This window comes from Tiliqua scincoides, chromosome 1 (assembly GCF_035046505.1).
Source record: "Tiliqua scincoides isolate rTilSci1 chromosome 1, rTilSci1.hap2, whole genome shotgun sequence".
Taxonomy (NCBI): Eukaryota; Metazoa; Chordata; class Lepidosauria; order Squamata; family Scincidae; genus Tiliqua; species Tiliqua scincoides.
The window spans coordinates 21,382,070-21,407,634 of record NC_089821.1 but is presented as its reverse complement, the minus strand read 5'-3'; the positions used below and the strand labels follow the sequence as shown (position 1 = coordinate 21,407,634).

The 25,565-nt window shown below is 43.1% G+C and overlaps 1 protein-coding gene across 2 annotated transcripts; it reads left to right on the top strand.

The window, feature by feature from the left end:
- The first annotated feature begins 6,732 nt into the window (after positions 1-6,732).
- On the top strand, positions 6,733-21,755 carry PIGH (phosphatidylinositol glycan anchor biosynthesis class H). Of its 2 annotated transcripts, XM_066638191.1 has the most exons (5): positions 6,733-6,916; positions 11,134-11,343; positions 15,622-15,705; positions 21,133-21,241; positions 21,447-21,755. In XM_066638191.1, exons 1-4 carry the CDS (start codon positions 6,737-6,739, stop codon positions 21,211-21,213), a joined length of 555 nt encoding a protein of 184 aa, XP_066494288.1. In that variant the 5' UTR covers positions 6,733-6,736; the 3' UTR covers positions 21,214-21,241; positions 21,447-21,755. The 2 variants fall into 2 exon arrangements, with proteins under 2 accessions (XP_066494288.1, XP_066494279.1); XM_066638182.1 differs by having other exon boundaries at positions 21,133-21,755.
- Positions 21,756-25,565: the final 3,810 nt, after the last annotated feature.

The following is a 25,565-nucleotide window of genomic DNA, read 5'->3' as shown; positions in this document are numbered from 1 at the left end:
CTTCAGGCAGGGCTTGGGAGAGGAATTTGATCGGGGGTACAAAATTTTCTTTGGGGCCCCTTCCCTTCTCCATTGGATCATAAGTTCACACCATCTTCAATGGGCCATAATTTCTACCAATTACAATACATAAAATGATGTAGGCTTACACAAAGTGTGACTGCAAATCTTCACACAATATACTGTATGCAAACATTTTCTGAGAGGCCAGGAAATTTCTGGCTCCTCTCCTTTGGCTCCTGGCCCCTCTTTTGACCCCGTCCCAGATACAATGTATCTCACATCACATCATTCTCACATCATGATGTAAGAATGCATCCCTTCGCCCCCTCTTTTGGTCCCTGGTGAGATGATTCCAGGAAATTTCTGCTCCCCTGAAATCTCTGGGCCCCCCTCTTTTGGTTCTTGGGACCCCTTCTTGACTCTGGTCCCATGTGCATTTGCCCCCTGCACTCCCCTCTCATGGGCTCTGTGTTTAGGCATATGCCTTACATAGGAATTCCCTCCTCTTCCAATCTTAGAATCATACAGTTGGAAGTAACCTGAAAGGTCATCTAGTCCAACCCCCTGACCATAGCCTAAACTTAGAGTCTAAGGTTATGACTGGAAGAGGATGATTTCCTAAGCCCCAGAAGCTGAAAGCAGAGGAAATACATCCCAGCTCCCATCTAAGCTGGAAATAAGTATAACAGTCTTAGGACTTACTTCCAGCTTAGATAAAACCTATGATGTAAGGGAAGCATTTCAGCTTCCCTTAAGGGAAGTTTTCAGCTTCAGTAAGGGAAGTTTTCAGCTTCTGGGGCTTAGGAAGTTGTCTGCCTGTAGAGCTGCCCACTCTGACTGAAGCTCTTCCTGGAGAGTCTTCCTCCCCCATGTCATGTTGGACATTCCTAGAGGCCCTGTTAATATGTCCAGGATTACTTTCAACTGCCCCCAGGAGACTGATGAGGATTCCTGGAGACTTTCCCAGCCTCCCAGACAGGGGAGATGCAGGCATTAAACCCGACCAGCTACCCAACACAAAACCTGGCCACCGCTGCCTGCCCCAGGAGCCCCCTAAACACAGCCCATCTCTGCAGCCACCTCCATGCTGAGTCCCCACCCATCTCTGTCCCTTTACGCGTTTTAAGGGTCACAACACAGCACCCACTTCACAGTTTTCAGTTCCCAGTTTTCCTCCCAGGGACCTTCATGGTGAAAGTCTGCACCAAACCATGGGAATCATTCTGTACAACCTGTGGTGGAAAAGCACACAAGCCCCAGCTTGGTGGGCACCACCTGGATGAAGCCTGGTCTTGCCACCTGCCACTCCTAAATTCTGAAATTCACAGCACTTTTTGAGTCACACACACAAATCTCCCTGGAACTGCCTGCTTTTAACTGCTGAACTTCATCTCTGTTGTCTGCCTTACTGGACTCTTATGATGCTGCCTTTTCATTTCTTGATGTTTTGATGAGTAAGAACACTTTTTGTGTTCTTAGCCTCTTTGACTTCTCTAGGTTTCTTCTTAAAAAGAAACATAGGATATAAAATTTTAAAAAATAAACACAGTAGTGTGTCAGTGAATAAACGAACAAATGACCTTCTTTCTGAACAACCTTCAGTTCTAAGGGTAAGAGCAGACCTTCCTGACTTAGAACTTACCATTCACCATTACAAAAGCCAACCTTTTCTTTTTTCTTTTTCTTTTTAATTTTTTTTATTACTCTGCTTTCTACAGAATAACTTTTTAAAATCATTATTTATTATCTTTTTATTTATTTATTTTTGCTTTCTCAAATATCAGGTCTGGAATGCAAACCACAAAATTGCGTTCTGGATATAGTCTGGTTTTTGACTTTAGAAGACATTTTCATGTATTTTCACAAAACAATTAATGGAAGTTTCCCAGAAGCCTCATATTCTGGTTTCATAGGTTCTCCAGCCCAGCATACATCTCATGGAAAGTTACTCTTTGGTCCGAAAAACTACTGATTCATTCTGTAATTTCCATTCCCTGTAGTGGATACTCATGGATAATGTAAATTTCTATTAACCTATTTAAGAGACGTTGGGCACAATCCTAACCAGCACTGGCATAGTGGTGCCGGTGGGACATGTGCTGCATCCTGCAGTTGGGTGCCACTCACAGAGGCCTCCTCAAAATAAGGGAATGTTTGTTCCCTTACCTCAGAGCTGTGCCAGTGCTGGAAAGCACTGACATAAGAGGTTAGGATTGCGCCCTTGTAGGATATCTTTATTAAGGCAAGTTTTTGTGAACTGAGTATATGTCAGAGAACGTCTGTGTATTGATTGTGACTTGTAATATTTATGCTGAACACTATACTTGCATGCCATCTATAAAATATTAATTAAATTGGCAGACTAGCATTTGAAGAATAAATACATACATCAGACATCTATTACATTATAACCCATAGCTAAAAAAGCACCATGCATACAATATCTGAAACTAGACAGTCATATAACAAATCCTGTAAGTATCTACAGACAGTGATTGTTGCAGATTATTTTCTTTTCTTTGCAGGCTGCAATCCTATACACCCTTACCTGGAAGTAAGTCCCACTGAAATAATGGAACCTACTTCTGAGTAGACATGCATAGGATTGTGTTGAAAAAGAATTATACACATAATATATATCCTCACAACTCCATCTGTTCAGAGCTCACTTTACTACACTGAGTTTTTCACTGAAAAATATTTCCAAATTGGTCTCCTGCAAACCCTGGATTTCACTGAATTCCTGTGGGATGGGGGGGAGGGGGGAGGAGGGCTAAGAACTTGTTTACCTTACTGGTATGCAAAGGTCTATTTGCAGGGCCCGCGCAAACCTTCCTCGCAGGGCCTCTGAGAGGAATTTTATCAGGGGGTACAGAGTTTCTTTTGGGCCCCTTCCCAAAGAGGGAGGGGTGAAACAGAATGGGGGGGTGACAATGGGGGCAAAACAGGCAGGGGGAATGTGGCACCAGCTGGACTAATCTTTGGAGTTCAGGTCTACTAGTCTTCCCAATGCAGAGCTCAGGTCTACCTGCCCGCCTAGTGTTGGTAGGAAGATACAGTAATACAGAAAACCAAACATACTCCTACATCTCTCTAAAATCTTTCAAATATAGAAAATCATTGCAGGAGATTAGTACCATTGTATTTATGCTCCTACTAGAATGGAAAGTGTCCTGTGTACACCAAAACCGACTTCTGCAGTAGCTACAGTCCTTCAGCTGTGTTGCTGAGCATCTCTACACTCCTTCATGATTAGCAAATCCACAAACCAAAGAGCTACTGTAGCAGGTCAGTTTCCTCCCAGATGTAACACTGTTAAGGAATGTATGCAATCCTGGGCCTGGTGTGCATGGCAGTAGTCGTGGCCATGTGCCCACGGTATTGCCCCCAGCATCCTGTGTGGGCAGTGAAATTGGAGAATGTAAGATCCCAGGAAATTTCTGGGCCCCCTCCTTTGGCTCCTGGGCCCCCTTCCTGACCCTGGGCCCAGGTACAAATTACCCCCTTTACCCCCCCTCTCCTAGGCCCTGCCTCCTCGCTTCCCCACCTCAAGAATCAACCAAACCTGACAATATCTAAGAGGGAAAGAATGGAACACAGAATTTGTTACTTTGTTCTTCTAGTAACATTACATAACTGTTATGTCTTCATCGTTGTCTAAACAATGCGTCCTAAGTTTGCGTCCTGAGTACACTTCTGTACTGCAGCGAGTCATGGACTCTCTGCTCACAACAGGAGAGGAAACTGAACGCTTTCCACATGCGATGCCTCCGACGCATTCTCCGCATCACCTGGCAGGACAAAGTTCCTAACAACACAGTCCTGGAACGTGCTGGAATCCCTAGCATGTATGCACTGCTGAAACAGAGACGCCTGCGTTGGCTCGGTCATGTCGTGAGAATGGATGATGGCCGGATCCCAAAGGATCTCCTCTATGGAGAACTCGTGCAAGGAAAGCGCCCTACAGGTAGACCACAGCTGCGATACAAGGACATCTGCAAGAGGGATCTGAAGGCCTTAGGAATGGACCTCAACAAGTGGGAAACCCTGGCCTCTGAGCGGCCTGCTTGGAGGCAGGCTGTGCAGCATGGCCTTTCCCAATTTGAAGAGACACTTGGCCAACAGTCTGAGGCAAAGAGGCAAAGAAGGAAGGCCCATAGCCAGGGAGACAGACCAGGGACAGACTGCACTTGCTTCTGGTGTGGAAGGGATTGTCACTCCCAGATTGGCCTTTTCAGCCACACTAGACGCTGTGCCAGAACCACCTTTCAGAGTGTGATACCATAGTCTTTCGAGACTGAAGGTTGCCAATATATATGTCTAAACATCACATAGCATTCCTTCTCATTGACATTCTCCATGTTCCTGTGCTAGAGAAATTTACATTTTGCTCCTATCCTTGTTAATTATTTCCTTTTTTCAACCAGCAGGATTTGATTATTTCTTTCCAGAGGGCTGGAGAGGGTCATGTTTTTCTTTAGTTATAAGCTTGGACTTGTGTGTGTGCATGCACGCATGTACGTGTCATTTGGGCACCACTAGGCAAATCATTAGTATTAATTAATTATTATTAACAATATTTATATACTGCTTTGCAACAAAAAAAGTTTACAAAGTGGTTTACAGACCCAAAAAAATCAATCAAAGGGGTCCCAAAAGGACTCACAATCTAAAATGATGCAGAACACTAGCAAACAGCCACTAAAAAGACACTGAGCTGGGATAAAAGGGACAGTTACTTCCCCCCTCCCCCGCTAAATTTGAGAGGACCACCACTTGAAAAGTGCCTCTTTGCTAGAGAAAAAAGTGCTCAATTTCTGGCCATCATCTGCCTAATGACCACTTCCTGCTTAATGATTTCACTTGTCCCTTTTGGCCCTCAGCAGGCTCCATTAATGCTATTCAGCCCACTATATGAAATGAGTTTGACACCCCTGGGTCACAAGAGTAAACCCTAAGCAACTTTCTGCTGTTTCCAACAGTTCAAATATAACACATTAACAAGATAACTGAAGCAAAAAAGACAAACTAAAGCAGTTTGGCTCTCATATAGCCCCAAGTCTTCCTGTTCTGAGCAGGATAAACTCTGAATAGGTTCTGACTCTCTCTTGGCTTCTGCTGATGCAATATAAAGACAAAATCAAAATCTCCTATTAGGACAGCAAAATCTTGTCTTGCTGACCTTCTAACACAGCAATTTTCTACCAGTGTGCCAAGAATGGTCTGCAGGTATGCGGGGGGGGGGGAGAGTTTGGACGAGAGTCATTTATTATTATTAATTAATTATTAACAGTATTTATATACCGCTTTTCAACTAAAAGTTCACAAAGCGGTTTACAGAGAAAAATCAAATAACTAAATGGCTCCCTGTCCCAAAAGGGCTCACAATCTAAAAAGATGCAAAAGAATACCAGCAGACAGCCACTAGAACAGACACTGATGGGGTGAGATGGGCCAGTTACTCTCCCCCTGCTAAAAAAAAGGAGCACCCACTTGAAAAAGTGCCTCTTACCCAATTAGCAGGGGTTAGTGGGGCCATTTATTAGTGGGGCCATTAGGGGATGTGAGCCCCCCACTGGCAGTGCTGTGTGCCTTGTCAGTTGTCAAAAAACTGATGATGTGCCTTAACAGTTTTAGCACCTTGTCATGAGATGAGAGAGACTGAAAATTGCTGTCCTAACTGGAAAGCCAGTGGAATGGTAAACAGCAGGCACTTGTCCTTCAACACCCAATTCACACAGCTCTTTTCTGAGATGAGACAAACATGAGTCGATATCTTCCTGCAATTTCCACTGTGTCTTAAGCAGTAAAGCTCACCATTTACCATCTTCTATACCAGTGGTTCCCAAACTGAGAGTCAGAACCCCACTGGTGGGTCACCAAAAGGTGATAGGAAGATCAGAAAACTAATTGCTTCAAGCCCTGAGGCTATTCAAAAATCAGATACTGTAACTGCTAATTACCCTGCAAATAGCTCCTACAGTTTGCAAGCATGTGCAAATATAGGGAAATAAATGTGTGAAGGTCTTTTTATTATTACTTATAAATAAATAAAATATTTCCTTCTATGTCTTCTTTTTAAAAAGTCTGTCAGGACCTAGGTGAGTCCTACAGATGCAGCTGATTTTAAGAACAAAAGTGAAAGGCACTCGCTCCAGTTCCCCTCCATGGGGAGGAACTGCTCTTCTTGCTGTCCGGTGGAACTCATGGCCACTTGACCATGCTTGGGCTCATGAGGCCAGCAGGGAAGGCTCATGCGGTGGGTGGGGAGGCAGGGCCTCCTCACCTGAGGCAGGTGAGGCAGGGCCTCCCCACTGGAGTCCTTCGAAAAGCACCACCGCCGTGTGAGGTGCCCAAGCACACACAACCCTTGCGTGTGGGTTGTGTGCGCTTGGGTGCCTCACACGGTGGTGGTGCTTTTTGAAGGACTCCAGTGGGGAGGCCCTGCTTCCCCACCCACCACATGTCCCTGGTCCACTGAGAGGCCAGGAGGGGGTGAGCCAAGGCTGGGAAGAAATCTCCTTGGCCTCTCTGGGACTGCCTTGCGTAGAGAGCAGCAAGTCCTGCTGCCTCCCTCCGGGGAAGGAGGAGGCTGGGCAGCCAGTGCAGCACAAGAGACAGCACCTGGCGCAGAGGGGGAGGAGTCTCTGCTACCACCGAGTCCTGGGGCTGGAAGGGCGCGGGAGCCGCTCTGGGCGCCTGGGAGGCCCATTTCGTCTGCCCCTGCCTGGACATGGCGGAGGAAGAGGGGTACCTGGCGGTGTCCGGGGAGCGCATCACGCTGCAGCGCCGCCAGCACAGCGCCTCCTGCAGGGAGTTCCTGGTGCGCTGCCCGCGGCTGCAGCTCCGCTCGCTCAGCGCCGCCACGTGCTCCGTGTGGCTGGTGGCCTACGGGCTCTTCGTTCTCAGCCAGGTACCAGGGGAAGGCCTCGCCCGCTCCCCCCCAGGGGCTCTCCCTCGCCAGGCCAGCCCAGCCCGGGTCGTCCGGGTGCTGCAGCTGTGCCCCCCCAGTCGAGGGATGCCCCAAGTCCTGCAGCCATCACTGGACGCCAGCCCTTTGGGAGATTCGATGAGTCTGTGGAACTCCTTGCCACAGGGTGTGATGGCTTCTGGCTAGATGGAGTGAGCCATCTTTTCCCTCTCACACAACACCAGGACCAGGGGGCAGCCCAGAGAGTTAGAAGGGAATATTTCTTTACCCCGCTTGTGGTTAGTCTGTGAAACTCCTTGCCATGGGATGTGGTGATGGCTTCTGGCCTACATATCTTGGGATGGAGAGAGTGGATAGACAGACACTCCTTTCCCTCTCACACCAGAACCAGGGGACATCCACTAAAATTGAGTGTTGGGAGAGTTGGGATGGTCAAAAGAAAATATTCCTTTACGTGTCATTAGCATGTCATTAGTCTGTGGAACTCCTTGCCGCAAGGTGTGGTGATTGCATCTGGCCTAGATGCCTTTCAAAGGGGATTGGACAGACTTCTGGAGGAAAAGTCCATTATAGGTTACAAGCCATGACGGGTATGTTCAACCTCCTAGTTTTAGAAGCAGGCAACCTCAGAAGGCCAGATGTGAGGGAGGGTACCAGGATGCAGGTCCCTTGTTTTCTTGTGTGTGCCCTGAGGCATCTGGTGGGCCTCAGGAGGCTGGACTAGATGGGCCTCTTCTTATGTTCTTATGAGATAAACTCCTCTCTCCTAGTCTTGTGTAGATCGAGCTCCAAATATTGCAGTCATCACCAAATCCCAGCCTTTTTAGTAGGGAAACTCCCTCCTGGTTTTGTGTAGACCAGTGGTATTCAATCTTTTTTGTGCTAAAACCCCTACCAACCAAGTAAGAGATTGAGGGACCCCACTGTTGATCTCCCCCTCCCAGGTCCCTATCGGCCCACCCCATCCCATCCTGCCCATTCCTTGCCTTCGTAATGCCCTCCCAGCATGTTCATTGTAGCCAGATATTCTTAGAGAGAGCAGAAAAAGCTCCTCTGAAACCAGTCGCAAGTGAAAGCTATTTTAGCACAATTGCTAAGAACCCGAGTAGGACTGACAAAGAATCTCCTGGTACTTGAAAGGGTACACCAGGTGCCTTCTCCTTTACCTGGTGGTGGTCTAGTCCAGTGGTCTTCAGTCTTTTTCATTCCCAGAAGTTGCAGTGACCCCACAACTGAGGCTTCATGACCCCCATTGGGGTCCCAACTCTAAAGTTGAACTCTGGTATAGTCCAAGCCTATGAGTCTTTACTTTTCTGAATTCAATGCACTTAAGTCCTAAATTAAACAAACATAGGATTGGAACCATGCAACACAATCCTGTGCATGTTTATTTGGAAGTAAGTCCCACTGTGTTCAGCATGGCTTGCACTCAGTAAGTGTACCTCGGTCGTTAGCCTAAATTAGTGCTTCAGGGTGCCAGGAAGAAGGGTTGGAAGGTTGCATCTATTTGTGCATTTTCAAAAATGGGGGGGGGGCACGATCCATTTCCCATGAAACTCTCTGTATTTCTGGACAGTACTTTCTATGCTCCAAACAATCTGTTCTCACTCTAACTCTCTAAGGACGCAATCCAAACCACCTTTCCTACACTGCCATAGCTGTGCCAGTGGGGCATGTTTTGCATCCTGCAGTTGGGGGGCAGTCACGGAGGCCTCCTCAAGGTTTTTTCCCTTACCATGGTGTTGCATTGCCCTTCCCTTGATGCTGGAAAGTTAGTTAAGATTGTGCCCTTAATTTCTCAGTTCTCTGGAATCATTTAATTATAGTATGTACCTCCTTTGGAAATGGCATCAAACCCCAAGAAAAATAGCAGTTGCTTTGGCACCTAAGCATTTCATACCAGATTAGCCCATGTAAATACTGTAGTAATACACCACTTTTCAGTAATCAGGTAGGCATAATGTACAGCACTGTACCAAATCAGATCTGTAGGAGACCCCAGTGTGTGTCTTGTCAAGGCCGCATGGACATTTGCTTTGTTTTACTCTCCAGCTTTGTGCAGCCTCCCTTCACTCCGTCATGCCAACATACTGAAAGCAGATTTTTGAAAAGTAATTTGCAGCACTGTCTGGTTGTAACAGCTTGAGTAAATTTGCAATAACAAATCTCAGCACAAGTATATAGTTTAAAATAGCAAGCAATAGATAAAGAAGATGGAAATCAAGCACTTACTTGGGAATCTCACTTCTTCCTGAGGGCCTGATCCAGACTCATGAGTGTCGGCTTACTGCCAGCACACACTGTTGCAAACGTGCCTTAAGGCACATTTGTTAGCCCTTACCGCAGGCCCAGCACCAGAGCTAGCCCAGCGTGAGCCTGCTCTGGGCCAGCTCCGGCACTGGGCCCATGTTCCGCCATGTGGTGGTTGCCTGGACCACCTGGTGACAGGTAGGTGAGTGAGGGTGTGGGGGGAGGTGGGGAGGAGCCATTCTGGGACAAGGGGAGGTGGGGGAAGAAGGGGAGGAGGTGTGGGGGGGGAGCAGGTTGGGACAGGGTGAGACTGTTGGAGTTCTGTTTTACCAGATCCTGAGTCCCTTGAGGGACCACATGGTCCAACACGGGACTCTCTGATTCTGCTCTGGAGAAGTGCCGCCACAGAATCGAGTAGCCCCATTGTGGGGCTGCTTCCCTTACTGGGGGAAGGGAAGGAAAGTACCCTTCTCCCAAGGAGCTGCTGCAGGCTGCCTAGTTGTGCGTTGGATGCCACAGCAGCCATTTTGGCGCTATGGCAGCTCCGCGCTCCAGGTAGCTCAGGATTCGGCTGCCTGTTACATGCAGAGAATCATATTTACATAGCAAGATAAGGGCTCTCAGTAAAAAATGATGTTGAAAAAACACCAGCAAACAGCCATGAGAAAAGATGCTATTCTGAGATGAAGAGGGACTGTTGTTCTTTCCCGAAGTATAAGAGAGCTACCGCTCTGAAAATGTGCCCCTTTCCTTAGTTAGGAGAGATGGATTTTTGAGTTTAGAGTTAATTAGGGTTGCAATCCTTCGCACATTTACAGAAATTCCATCTAAAGCAGGGGTCTCCAAACTTTTTGGCCAGAGGGCCGCATGAAATATCTGGCGCAGTGCTGAGGGCCGGGAAAAAATTTAAATATAAAATTTAAATAAATAAATTAGAGATGGAACTTGAATGAATGAATAAATGAATGAGTGGGCTCATTCACTCAGCCTCTCCGGCCCTCAGAACACCCTCCAGATGCCATCAGAGCACAGCTCTGATCATGTTCAGTCAAGTGGGCCAGAGGCTTTTAGGGGACAAGAGGCTGGTCATGGGCCGGATAGAGGCTCACTGCGGGCCACATCTGGCCCCTGGGCCAGGGTTTGGAGACCCCTGATCTAAAGGATTCATTTCCAAGTAAATATGCATATGTGCTGTAGGTTACCCCCCAAAAGTCATAACAAGAAGATTTTAAATTATCAAAAGTCCTTGAAAGACAAAGTAGTAAATGAAAAACATAGATTTTTTTTTTGAAATAATTGTAAATCCCTGGAAATGAAGTATGTACAATTTTTGATATGTTTAGACATTTCTGTCTCACTTTTATGGAGAGTTTGGACTTATTGGAAGCTGCCCTTATACTACCTCAAACCATTGGTCTATCTATCTAAATGTTGCCTATACTGACTCAAAGCAGCTCTTCAAGGTTTCAGAGAGGGGTCTTTCCTAGCTCTCCTTTAAGATGCCGAACCTGGGGCCTTCTGCATTCAAACCATGTACTCTACTACTGAGCCACAGTCCTTTGTTATGATAGTATGTTTCCTAATATTCCCTATAAGTATTGGTGTTTGTGACTTTTTGTGACTTTTTGTATAATTGGATCACCCACGTTCCTATATTGTGAGAATGGATTTGAAAGGTCTCTATTGTTCATCATCTCATAGGATTTATTTGGTCTTCCATCTTTATCTGTAAACACAAGGACAATGATACATCTCTATTTCTATGCTGCTGCCTGTCCGATTTCATTCTATTTTGTGAACTAGTTTGCATAGACTGACTTACTTTTAGAAGATCATCCTATAATTATGTCTTTAGTTTCCTTCTTAATTAGGTAGAAACAGAGTGCTAGGTTTGTGTTTGGTGAGCTACAGAATTGATTCTTACGCTCTTGCCTTGGTTTCCGTTACAGAACAGTGTGGTGCTTTCTGCTGCTATATTTATCACGCTGATTGGCTTGCTTGTGTACCTGCACTTTGTGAAGATTGACCAGGAGTCCCTGCTGATTGTTGGCTCACTTGGAATACAGATGACGTCATCCTATGCATCGGGCAAAGAGAGTACAACCTTTATAGAGATGAACCAGGTAAAAGATGTGGTCATCAATGAAGCCATCTATATGGTAAGCATTGTATGTCCCTTTTTTGTGTTACACTGATTGTTAAAATGGTTTTTTCTTCTGTATAGACCATTAGCAAGCATAGGAAGGCAGAATTATTTGTCTTAAAAGGAATATTTTGGTACGTGTCTTTTTAAAAAAATGCATAGAGGAGCCTTAGATGCAAGGTGTTCTATAGTGCAAGGATAGCAACAGAAAAGGCTCTACTGATTGTTCTTGGAATGAGGAGACTCTGACACTGGTCAGCAGCAGATCTCGATGGGATGAAGGTGTTTGTCAGTTTGGCCCAGCTATGAGATGGGGTGAGATTCCTTATTCAGTTGGCAGATTAGTGATGGTGAGGAAAGAAAAGCTCTTTCTTTCTCTTCCTCTGCTGACTGAGGAGAACCTCCAAGATGGCACTACTAACCTGAAGAAATCTTAGTGACTAGGGCTAGTCCAAGACATTTTACTGCCTGTTATGAAAGACAAGATTCACCCAACTCATTCCAGAGTACTGAGGCCCGGGGGCAAAGGCCTGCAGTGGCCCCAGTGGCACTCTATGCCACCTGCTTCTTAGCGAAACACTTTCTAATAATAACGCTATAGCCAATGACACTGAGGCAAAACTCTTAGATCTAAAATGCAGAGTTAGTGTCAGTAGTGTGGCTATTGCATTTTTCTGGATTACTAAACATAATTGCCCCATATTATATAACTGATAGCTCAGAGTTTGTCTTGTGAGCATGTGAAGGGGCAGACTAAGAACTATAGCCGTGCATATGTACCGAAGATAAGGTAGCCTGCATTCTCCACTCAGAGAGTGAGCTGCTAGAGTCTGTGGAGGGGAGTGAACCCTGAAATCTAGCAATTCACACAAACACAGTTTTTACAAGGTATTCCAAAAGACGAAAACAGGGGCAGTGGTTTACTAGGTGTCCTTGTTTTCTGGATTACTGACTAACTGCAAGATAGAAGTTGCTTACTGAACTGGTACATTAAGAACTTAGAGAAGGCTCCTGTGTTAGTCTGCTGTGGCAAAAACAACAGAAAGTCTTGTAACACCTTAAAGACTAACTGGCTTATTTCAGCATAATGTTTTGTGGATTGCAGTCCACTTCCTAAAGAGTGACCAAAGAAAAGGCCTTTCAGTGTGTCAGTGCGCACCTGGAGTAAAATATACATTTTTGCAACTTTCATGAAAAGCTGCAGATTTTTTCAGCTTTTCAAATTTTTCATGGGTGTGACAATATTTTCTGGCTCATCCTCCCCCTTTAAGCTTACATTATACATCAACTACAAAAAAGACGTAATAACATACTGTAGTGGGCCTGGACAGAAGGCAGTCATCTCAGCAGCACTCCTGAACCCTGGAGAATACAGAGCATTACGAAATCTATATGAACTGCCAGATGCTTTCTGGATATCAAAATTTGCATTATTTTTTAAATATAGCAAACCACCACTATCCTTCTGTGTGATGGGTAATATCCAAAAGCATCCCATAGGAGTTAAATCTCACACACAACCACCCCTTCTTCTCTGGTGTTGAAGGAAAGACATCAAATGGGAAGCAAGACTTGCATGCCCAATCCCACACATCCAGCACAGGCAGTGAGCCATAACAACCCAGTGTGTTTCTCAGAGGATAACCACATTCACCAGGTGGGATGAGGAGGTTGGGCATCTTGTTCCTCTAGCTCTGTGTCAACTCAACTGCAGACCTGAAGACTCAACATTTTGCAGAGTGTGTGAAGTGCCTTGACAGGCTGGCATGGAGGGGTAATGGTCACAGCCCTCAGGCATAGTGTGGAGGCAGAGGGAGATAAGAAGAGTCTAGGGCTGCAATCCTATGCAGTTTCCTGGGAGTAAGCTCCGTTGAACTTAGTGATACTTACTTCTGAGTTGGCACGCACAGGCTTGCGTTATAGCTTGTTGGACATGTAAGAGATGGATGGACAGGGAAAGAATAAGGGAGCACGAGTGCAGTGGACTGATCTTTAGGGGGGTGGAGAGCAAGAGATTGAATAATAATAATAATAATAATAATAATAAACAACTTTATTTTTTATCCCGCCCTTCTCCCCAAAGGGACCCAGGGCGGCTAAACTTTGAGCAAGGCGGGGAGGGAGAGAAGGAGAAACTGAGGGAGTTGCCAGTAGAATAGATGGACACGGGGAGAGGAAGCCTGAAGAGAGGGACTGAGAGAGCTGTGAGTTAACAGTTGATGGGAGAGGGACAGAGAGAGAGATGATCGATTGAAGGAATCAGTCATGAAGGAAGATGAGCCAGAGTTGCGGAGAGATAGATACACTGCAAGTGGAGTGGATGAATGTCAGGAGAAAGAGGGAATGATTGTAGGACAGAGAACAGAGATAGGGGTGGGAGGAGAGAGCCTCTGAGAGAGGTGCAAAACAGGACTAGCACAGTCATCAGTGGCATATTCCTTTGCAAATTTACCTCCATATGCATGTGCTATCTGCTGCTGGCAATACGTGTGTGCCTGTGGACTCTGAGCCCTACAGTAGAGTAGGAGTGTGAAGGTGGGGCACAATTTTCATTTCCCAGATGGATCTGCCACAGCCTTTTGGGAGTCAAACAGAGTAGGGTCCCAGAGGTGGATATGGCATGTAAGTACTTTAGTGGCAGGTTTTTCCACCCTGATAATATACTGCCTGAGATGGTCATCATTCGACACGGTCCCTCACCAAAGACTAATTCCACAGTCAGGGAATTAGAGGGCAGGTCCTCTCATGGATTGGGAACTGGTTGAAGACCAGGAAACAGAGAGTGGGTGTCAATGGGCAATTTTCACAATGGAGAGAGGTGAAAAAGGGTGTGCCCCAAGGATCTGTCCTGGGACCGGTGCTTTTCAACCTGTTCTTAAATGACCTGGAGACAGGGTTGAACAGCAAGGTGGCTAAGTTTGCAGAAGACACCAAGCTTTTCTGAGTGGTGAAGACCAGAAGCGATTGTGAGGAGCTCCAGAAGGATCTTTCCAAACTGGCAGAATGGGCAGCAAAATGGCAGATGCGTTTCAATATAAGTGTAAAGTCAAGCACATTGGGGCAAAAAAATCAAAACTTCACATACAAGGTAATGGGTTCTGAGCTGTCTGTGACAGATCAGGAGAGAGTTCTTGGGGTGGTGGTGGACAGCTTGATTAAAGTGTCAGCCCGGTGTGCAGCGGAAGTGAAAAAGACCAATTTTATGCTTGGGATCATTATAAAAGGTATTGAGAACAAAACGACTTAGTCGTATTATAATGCCATTGTACAAATCGCTGGTAAGGCCACACCTAGAGTATCGTGTCCAGTTCTGGTTACCGCATTTCATAAAGGACATGGTGGAAATGGAAAAGGTGCAAATAGAGTGACTAAAATGATTACTGGACTGGGACACCTTCCTTATGAGGAAAGGCTATGGCGTTTGGGCCTCTTCAGCTTAGAAAAGAGACGCCTGAGGGGGCGCATGATTGAGACATACAAAATTATGCAGGGGATGGACAAAGTGGATAGAGAGATAATCTTTACTCTCTCACACAACACCAGAACCAGGGGACATCCACTAAAATTGAGTATTGGGAGAGTTAGGACAGAGAAAAGAAAATATTTCTTTACTCAGCATGTAGTTGGTCTGTGGAACTCCTTGCCACAGCCTGTGGTAATGGCATCTGGCCTGGATGCCTTTAAAAGGGAATTTGTCAAGTTTCTGGAGGAAAAATCCATTACGGGTTACAAGCCATAATGGGTATGTGCAACCTCCTGATTTTAGAAATGGACTACGTCAGAAAGTCAAATGCAAGGGAGGGCACCAGAATGCAGGTCTCTTGTTGTCTTGTGTGCTCCCTGGGGTATTTGGTGGGCCACTGTGAGATACAGGAAGCTTGACTAGATGGGCCTATGGCCTGATCCAGCGGGGCTGTTCTTATCATTCCTTATGGGAGGGTCAACCCTCTTCCTGACCACTTGAGGGTGTAAATGTATCCTGGAAACACTGGAGCAGGCAGTAGAGATGCAGGATGAGTGAGGATATGGTAAATGTTTCATTCTAATTACTCTGATCTGAATGCTGTTATGAAGTACAATACAGAACGAGTCTCTCATTTTCTTATTGGCCTCTACTCAGCAGTAGTAGAAAATTTGTATGCTCTGCCTGTCCTCTAGTGCAGACTTGTCCAAACAGACACATTACGGACAGCAATCTCTCATACCAGAGTTATTTTTCTTTAAACTTTTTTTTTACTGGTAGCACATAATAACAGTTTCCTCATTGCTTGGTTTGTGTGTTTTGTTTCTGTAGCAAAAGGTTATCTATTACTTGTGCATCCTTCTCCAGGACCCTGTAGAACCACAAGTTGTTTCAGAGGTAGTGCCACTATTTCAGGTGAGTCCATAGCATATTGTTGAGGATCTTTTCATTTCTTGATGCTACACCTGTTTTCTCTTCATTCTTTGGATATCCATTTGCTTGATTTCAGTATTTTTTTGCATAACAAATATGTAGAAGTATTGTAACTGCTAGAAAATATTTGTTGGGTCAAGTATACTGTCCTCTGGTTTTGACGGTGACCTCTTATTTCCAACACTTTGAACAGTGCTACAGAGCACTGTTTTTTATGAGATCTTGTTAGAACCACTAACACAGAGGCCAGGAACATGGGGTATGTGTTAGTTTGAAATTCACTGACTTGCAGTAACTGCACTTTAGATATAGCAGTGATGTGCTTAGTTGAGCATGGATTGACTGCTGAACTTTCTAGGCAGTTGATTTTCCCCAGGTAGGTGGGGCAGTAACCCTTGTCACCCTTTGGTGCATTTAAGCCCCTGTTTTTCTCAGTTATGTCAGCTCTAAAGAATACAATTTACCATCTCACTGAGCCTATTAACACTGCTATAAGCACGTACTAAATTAACTGGTTTTTCTGTGAAAATCCCTGTGGCAGCAGCCGTCATAAAGAAAGATTCCAAATGGACTTTATACTGTTAAGTGATGTTTTCAGGAGCTCAGAACGGAGAGAGCAAAGCGTTTGATTGATTTGGGGAAGTTAGAAATACAATACAGATCGAGTCTCTCTTTTTCTTATTGGCCTCTACTCAGCAGTAGCAGAAAATTTGTATGTTCTGCCTATCCTCTAGTGCAGACTTGTCCAAACGTTTTGGCAGGACAGCCACATTATCTCCCTGACAGTGTATCGGGGGTCACAACAAAAAAAATTAATTTGCATTTAAATTTGAATAAATTTACATAAATTTACACAAATGAATATGTTAGAGATGGAATTTATATAAATGAATGAAGGTCTTGCAATAACTCAAGGCCTATAAAAGACCTTGCACAAGGCAAGGCCGGCCTTTCCTTCGCTGCCGGTGCTGAATCACAGACATGAAGCAGCGAGCAGTGGAGGGAGCCCTCATCCCACAGCTCACACGAGAGGTCAAACAGTTGCCCTCACAGTGAGAGCAGTTGCATCAGGCCAGAGCAGGCTCTAGCAAGTCTCCAGAGGGCCAGAGGCTCATTGGAGACTGGGGGTTCCCCATGGGCCAGATTGGGAGTCCCCGAATGCCACAAGTGGCCCCCGGGCCGAGGTTTGGGCACCCCTGCTCTAGAGTTAGTGTATGAAGCTTTAGGCTACCGTTTATTTAGTGGTTGACCACATCAGCAGGGTCAGTGTTCAGATGGTCCTCATGAATTCTTTTAAAGACTTGACTCCGATTTTTTTTCAGGATTTCCATCACATTTTCAAACATATGACTACATCTGTGAAGGGAAGAAATTTTATAATATATAATTAAGCAAACATATGCAGATTTGTCATGGTTGGAAAATTTAGTGCATTTCATTGGGAAAACCCACACACAACCAATTTAGGCTGCAATCCTAACGTCACTTTCCTAGGAGTAAATCCCATTGAACACAATAGCATTTACTTCTGTATAGACCTGGTTAGGATTGTGCCCTTAGTTGTTTATTTAAATAAAGTACAGAAGTGTAAAACCATCAATGTGTAATTTGTCCTCTCTTTTTTTTTTATGGGTTAGACTTTGGGCAGGTAATACACAGGTTACACATGAGGATATGGCCCTAGATTACAACATGCATTATTAAAAAAAAAGAAAAGCAATCAAATGACTGAAAAAAACACAATAATTTTTAATACAAAAGCTATCATATTTGCCATTATAAAAACTTAAATTGATCTAAACAATCAATATTGTTTAACTAAAACTATCTATCCAATCATAAAAAGGCTTCCAATATTTTCTTACTCTACCTAAATCTCTCTCATTCTTTCTGTTAAAACTTCCATTTCTGCTATTTCATAAATTTTGTCTATTAAATTTTCTCTAGTTGGCAAGTCCGTAGATTTCCAATTTTGTACAAACAGTATTCTTGCCACTGTAACAATATGTACAATAAGGTATTTTCTATTGGTCTTTAATTTCTGATGTCACATTTAGGAGGAATATTTCTGGTTTGAATGGTAATACACAATTCAATATCTCTTGCAAGAATTTATGTATCATTTTCCAGTATTTCTTTGCTTTTTCATATGTCCACCACATATGATAAAAGGTTCCTTCAACCTCTTTACATTTCCAACACTTATTTGATGACCCAGAGTACATTTTTGCTAATTTCTCTGGAGTTAAATACCATCTATAAAACATTTTATATAAATTCTCTTTAAAAGACACTACTTTAGTTATCTTTTTATATTCCAAATTGTTTCCAGTCATCCATCGATATATTATATCCAAAAATTTTTGCCCAGTGCACCATTGCATCTTTAACTATTTCATCCTCCATTCTTATCTCCAGGAGAAAATTGTACATTTTTAAAATATATTTCCCCTCATCAATAAAAAATATTTTATCAAAACTTATATCTTCTTCATAAAAACCTATTTTTTGGTCTTCTCAAAAAGACCAAAATGATTTATTTTGGTCTTTTTTAATCCAGTTAGGATTAGTTGCTATTTCAAGCAGTTTTATATCCATCTGGGTAATTTAGAGTATATCTTGTATTTTATCTGTTCCCATATCCAAATTAAAGATCTTCTTAAAATGTATTGTCTAAAATATCCATGCTGTTTGACTTTATCATAAAACAGGAATGTGTGCCAGCCTATTTGTAAATCATGTGCTTCTAAAATTAAAATTTTGGAATTTGGTATGAGTCCCCAGTCTTTTATCCAGTTTAGGGCTGCTGCTTGATAATATAATTCCCAGTTTGGTAATCCAAATCCTGCTCTTTTTTTATCCTCTTGAAGTAATTTCCATCTTATTTTCAGTTTTTTACCTTGCCAGACAAATTTTGTAGTAATTTTATTCATTTCTTCAAAAAAAGTTCTCTTCAAAATAATCAGAATAGTCTGGAATAAAAACATTAATTTAGGTAATATTTTCATTTTCAATAGAGCTATTCTTCCATTAGGAATAATTGCAGTTTATTGTATTTCTCCAAATCTTTTTTTATTTCTTTCATTAATTTAATATAGTTGTCTTCCATTAATAAACTTGTCTTTTTGGTAATTATAATTCCTATATATTTACTTTGTTTGTTATTTGTAGTCCAAATTCTTTTAATCATTCTATATTAATGTCTTTTATATTTTTAAGTATCATTTTGGTCTTCTGGTAATTTATTTTTAAACCTGCCACTTCCCCATATTTTTTTAAATCTTCTATCAGAAATTCTATGGAGTTAAGTGGATCTTCCAAGATAAATACCGAATCATGTGCAAACGCTTGTAATTTGTATTCTTCACTTTTAATTTTAAGCGGTTTCATCCTGTTATCTTCTCTTATTACATTATTCAACATTTCTAGGTTTCCCATTACCTCTAGGAATTGTTATGTGATGGGTGAGTTTGTCAATTAATAAATGTTCCTCCTGATTTGGAGGATAAATGATGGCTTTTGCAGCGGCAAAAGATTGTAAAACAAGTCTTTATACTGTACAGTATATACCTTTGGCAAATACCCAGAATCAGAGTATCAGAGTCTTGGTGATGTTTTGTTTGGTCATATTGTTAATTTTTGTGAAGAATGTGCCCCAGAATATCTACCAGAGTTCATGGCCAGCCTATATAGACAAATGTATCTAACCCTTGATACTCCCTCCAGTGCTTGTATGAAGCTGTCTTGAGGACCTTTTGTGTCAACAACAAAGTACTTTAAAAGGTTCTTTGCCTTTGCTTTACAGCTTTAATTTAATTAGAAACAAAACAAAATTATCTATTGACATCCCTAAACCTGCTTCCGAGAATATTTTACTGGAACGGAACTGACCTTCCTTAAGTAAGGAAATTTATAGTGTCTCCCATCACAACAACTTGTTGGCTAAGGGCCCAATCCTATCCAATTTTCCAGGGCCGGTGCAACAGTGCCAGTGGGGCATGAACTGCATCTTGTGGTGGGGAGGAAGTCACAGAGGCCTCCTCAAGTTATGGGAACATTTGTTCCCTTACCTCAGGGCTGTATTACGGCTGCACCAGTGCTAGAAAGTTGGATAGGATTGGGCCCTAAGACATTAAGGCTGCAATCCTGTACTATACTGTACATAATATATAGTAAGTCAGTGGGACTTTGGAGTATTCATGCATAGGTGGTGTAAGGCATCAATCTTGTCTACACTCATCTTGAAGTAAGACCTATTGAAGTCAATGAAACTTACTTCTTAGAAGGCATGGATAATATTGTGGGCACAGTCCTAACCCCTTATGTCAGTGCTTTCCAGCACTGGCATAGCGGTGCCAGTGGGATGTGTGCTGCATCCTGTAGTTGGGTGTCACTCATGGAGGCCTCCTCAAAGTAAGGGAATGTTTGTTCCCTTACCTCAGAGCTGCATTGCCCTTATGTCAGTGCTGGAAAGCACTGACATAAGGGGTTAGGATTGTGCCCTGTACCATTAAAAAAAATTGTGTATATGGAGACACATGAGCAAAGGAAATTAAGTTGCTCTAGACACCTTACACTTGCATAATTGTATGCTTGCCATATTCTGGCATATATACTTGCTGTATTCTGCCCTAAGTGTCTAGCCTCCAGACCTGCAATGGTGGACCTGCACAGGAAAGCAGGCTGCCATATATACATTACCTTTTTGGATGCAATCTACACATATAGAAAGTTTTGCTGAGAAGAATCTCTGCAACCAGGGCTCCCATGTGCAAATCCTTCCTGGAATGTAGGCTCTGTATGCATTCACTGGTTGTCAGTGTCTGGTCTAACAATGCCAGTTACATGTTGGAGTGCTAGGTCTCCAATGTTTTCAACCTTGACAGCACCATTCTGCTGAATAGATGTATATCTGTTGCCTGGTCCTGTATGCAAGGTTTGGGACTGGGGTTATTTTTCATTATATATCAAATACCATACTCAGTTAATTGTGGGAATGAGTAATGCATGAATCATACCTAGAAATGTAGTTTTCTCATCAAAGCTATTGTCAGTAAAGAATCTAGTCACCACACTATTTGGATAGCGACTAGAAAAATCTGCTTACACATGCTATGCCTTTATTTATTCAAGATAAATTAGTACAGTATTTACAGGAAACATCCTAAAAATATTGTTTCTAGAGATGCTTAATCAATGAATGAATTGATTCATGTTTTAAAGAAATACAGGTAATAGGTATTTTTGTAATTAATTAACAATTAACAAATTAGTGGTGCAACGGGGTACTTTTGTACTCCCCTAGCAGCCGTGCCTGCTTTGTATGGGACTTCCCCACTTGAACTGTCAATTGCAAAATTTGGCTAGAATTGTAGCTCTTTATCCTTTTCTCATTTTCCTTGTTTATAGAGTTCCAAGCCACGTCTTGCCTGCCTGGTAGAAGTGTACAAAAGCTGCCAAGAAATCCTGGAGCAGAGGAAGAAATCTTGACAATTTCCATTGCGAAACCTTTATCAAGGTAGAAAAAACACTATTTGGGAAGGCATTCACATACAAGCATATTTATGAACATGGCCATGAGGATATAGGTGGCAATGGATTCTGATGGGCCATAGAGCTGAAAATAGCTGGTGCTCTCCTGGGCAAGAACAGAACGTGCAGCCTTGGAGAAACGCTGGGGGGAAAATTACTAAACCAGGCCCCACATCTCTTTTTGTCAACAGGATGATGCAAGAAGTGATAATCTTCTTTTCTGTCAAAAATTAACTCTCCCTAAGGGAATGGAAATGTACAATGAAGATTCAGCAAATACGAGATGGAAGAAAGGAAACTGCCCCTTTTCTTAGTACAAATACATGGAAGTAGAGAACTGTCAGCATCATTACATTTTGAAGACTGATCTGTTGGATTATGGAACCTGGCTGGCTGTGTCCATACAGTATGCCCACTTAAACACATAGGTTTGTTATTAACATGACATCATTGGTATTATGTGATAAAAATGTCTGTAAATAAAGCTTTTTACTGACTTGTTTTAGAAGTAGTTTGTTGTATCCAATGTGGTTAGGATCACTTGGGAGGTATAGTGAATGGGCTGATCTTCTGACAAAGGCCGTCCCATTGCATTACCATAATCTAGGTTCAGAAATATAAGCGTGCCCCCCGTATCCACAGGGTTCAGTTCCAGAACCACCTGCAGATACATAATTCCGTGAATATGATGGACGCCTCCCCCTCGCTTTCCAGAGGTAATGTCTTCTCAGCCTACCAGAGGCCATACTTGTCTGCCGGAGGGTTTCCCCAGCGCTCATAAGGCATTTTAAAGGTATAAAAACGTCACTTGTAGTTTTTCCGAACAAAATGGAAGTGATGTTTTTTGCCTCTCTTTTTATCTCTGAACCCAGCCGAGGCAGCAGGCAGACCCTCCAGAGGCAAGGGGAGGGCGGGGGGTGGGCACTGACCTGATCTGTGGTTAACCGAAACTTCAGATATGGGATCTGCGGATATGGGGGCCAATGGAATGGTAAAATGGAATTTTGCTTATATGAAATGTGCAGGTATGAATTTGACAGAAATGGTTTTAGCAGTTGTGGCAGTTGAATAAAAAAGTGTTTCTGGCCATCTCTATAGTCTGTGCTTTTAGGCCCAAAGTTGCATCCAGGAGCTCTTCAAAGCTGTGCTGAGTGAGCAGATTTCACAATCAACAGTGAGAGTCCCTTTTCACCCCTGTATCCCATGTCACCAGGTGTCCAAAATGTCTTTAGTACAACCTTGTTTGGATTCAGGTTTAACAGCTTCCTGGAATCTAATTCTTTGCCATAAAGCCAGATTGTGGCAGATATTTGAGCCAGCAGCATCTGGGTTAGATGAAGAAGATACTTGAGGGGTGGTTGGAGGGCGATAAAAGGGTGGTTGCCATTCTGGGGCCTTCCCTGTCAAAAAGAGCAGCGTCACTTGCTGAATTGGACAAATGTCTGTCAGATCATAGATGAGTACCAGACAACAGTGAACTAATATGACAGTTTTCTTGTGTGAATTTGTAGGCAAAGAAGCCAAAAACATAGTCTTGATGGCTTAAGACAGAATGTGTTGAAACACAGCCAGACCATCCAAGCAGCCCACTGAAGCAGTTGCTTAAGGCAACAGATTGGTGGGGGTGCCCATCTCTACCTGTCTACTTGCTTCCACTGTTGCTCCTGCTCCTCCACTCTCTGGAGGACCAGAGGCTGGCATATTATCGGGGGGGAGGCAGCATTGGGCATCCCACACCAGTCATTTGGAAGTCTTGGGTCTGCTCTGTGTGGCAGCCATCTTGTTCCAGTATGAAAGGAACTGTTTGTGAACTGGCTGCAGTTGTCAGATTACTCTGCCAGCACAAAACTCCTGCATTGCAATAGGTCTTTTAATGAAGAGAAAATTTTAATTTAGAGAAAAGGAGTGCCCATGCTCTTGGTGGAATGTTAACTAGCCCATAAATCTTTACTTCCATATTTTTCAGGACAGCTAGATCATAATGAGTTTTCTCTATGCATCTTTAGCATTAACACTCATTGCTGTAGGATTGGCTTGCTTCAGTTTCTTCACAGATTTAGATTACTGAAGCTACTTACAGACATACATGCATTAAGAACCACATTTACAGCCTGATCCAGCTTGAGTCCCTGTGTGCCAATGCAGCAGCACCACCATGGTGCCCACTGCGGCTCACGAAGGAGTTTTGGCATCCAGAGGCCTGCTCAGAGTAAGGGAACATATTTTTTGGGAATCCCCCCAAAAACATATGTTCCCATGCCAGCCTGCTTGTTCTATTCAAACCTGTGCCAGCTTTAGAGTTGGCACAGGTCTCTGTGGACCCGGGCTGGGAGGATAAGGCTGGGAAGGTCGGTGTCAGTTATTGGTGTGTCATTGTCATCAATATCACACCTTCCTGCCCTGATCTTGCCTTCCTCCCCATTCCATCTCCTCTTCCTCCCTGCCTCCCTACAAACCCCCGCTCACCAGCATTTGGCCCTGGTTCACTGGTGCGCAGACCTGGCTGCTTGCGGCAGTGGCCAGGCTATGTCAAATGGTTTGTCGCTTTTTATGACCGCTGTAAAGGTCCTTATGCTGCTGGAATAAGCATTCCAGAGGTGCAAGGCCTGGTTAGGATTGGGTTGTTAGTTTTGCTGTAACTACAGGTGCACCTGCTTGCACTGTGGTTGCTTTTAAAGTTTAAATAGCTGGGCAACAAATCCTTACAGAAATAATACAATGAAAGACCTATCTGATTTACTGTTGGGCTTATTAATATCATCATGTTAATGAACGTCATTGTCATCTTACAGTACATCACAATCTTTTCCGTACAGGTGAAATAAGCTTCTGTTACACAGTTATCCTATACTTCACCCACTGTCCAGTTAGGTTCAGGGAGCTGGGCAGAATAAAATTGAATATACTTCTTACACTGGAACCATACAAAACAATCAGAGTATCTATACAGTTTTTTGAATTCAGAGAAACTAGAAATAAGTATATAGTAGCCATGTAGACCAGAGGAGTGATTACAGAGTCTAGGTATCACCCAGATCAACTAGTTTGTACTGCAAGCAGTTCTGTTTCCTGTCTGTAGAATAGAAATACAGTTGGTCCTCTACTACAAAGGTCAAGTTTTAGATTGAGAGAATTAACTGATGTTGAAGGAGTATTACTGGAAAAAATGAAAACGTATAAGATACACAAGTTGATCCTCAGCATCCTTGGGGCGTCTCTTCCCTGAACTCCCTGCAGATGCAGAAAACTGCAGATAATGGTATTTGTGCTCCAACCTGTTTTCTGAGATGCAGGGAGGTCATGCACATCGTCCCTGCAACTCAGAAGACCTCCTGGACATGTCTCTGTGGGTCCTCCAAACATGGGATCAGAACCTGCGGTGGGTCAAATCCATGTGTTCCAAATCTGCAGATAAAGAGGACCCACTGTATACATTTCTGTTGGAGTTCATTAAAAGTTGCAATATTCAGCATTTGATGATCCAGAAAGCTCTATTAATAGGAAATTAACTACAAGGTGCATTACAATTAGCTATTTTATTAACTAGCAAAACCTAGCAGCAATTCTGAGTGGCCTTGAAAGCTCAGACTGCCCATGTGTTTCTCTGACTAGCTGCAAGAGTTCAGAATGCCAGCATGCCTTTCCAAGTTGTGGTGAGAACTTGGAATACCCACACACATTACTCTGAGCAGCTGTGAGAGTTCATCATGCAACGGTCAACTAAGACAAGTAAAAAACAGCAGAGCGGTGGAGAGTAACTTTGGTGTTACAGGTAAAATTAATGCATATATAAAAATAAAACAAGGAAAAGAAGACATGCAGAAAAACAAAAATTTTATTGACTATTGGAAAAACAAAACTTGTGTACATGTTGATAAAATGCATATTTTTCTGATCTGCTGTAACAAATGAACTAAAATAAATATTTATATAAAGAAAAAGGGGGAAATAAATGATTCATGAGCATAGTACAAATCTAGGTATGTATATATGTTTTCACAGGAAAAGGAATCACATACTATGTAGTTATCCAATATCACAATTTTCATCTTGCAGTTGTTGGCACTATTGGTATGCACACATTATATTCCTCTGAAAGGCCAGTATTTAGAAATGTATTTGTTTGCTAGCTATTCCCCCTTGCTTCGAGGAAGCAGGAGTTCAGAACATAACTATTACTATAACTATTACTATTACTATAATGTTATACTATTATAACAACATGAGACTTTTCTAAAAAACAATCCCAGTGACTGAAAGACAGAACAGTATCATGTCCTCTTACATTCAAAGCGATCTTAGTACCAATG

Bases quoted from the DNA above. Each gene is read 5' to 3' on its own strand.
- PIGH (XM_066638191.1), top strand. From the start codon at position 6,737: ATGGCGGAGGAAGAGGGGTACCTGGCGGTGTCCGGGGAGCGCATCACG. The intron at 6,917-11,133 runs GTACCAGGGGAA...TTTCCGTTACAG, and splicing joins GGCTCTTCGTTCTCAGCCAG to AACAGTGTGGTGCTTTCTGC. The intron at 15,706-21,132 runs GTGAGTCCATAG...CCTTGTTTATAG, and splicing joins AGGTAGTGCCACTATTTCAG to AGTTCCAAGCCACGTCTTGC.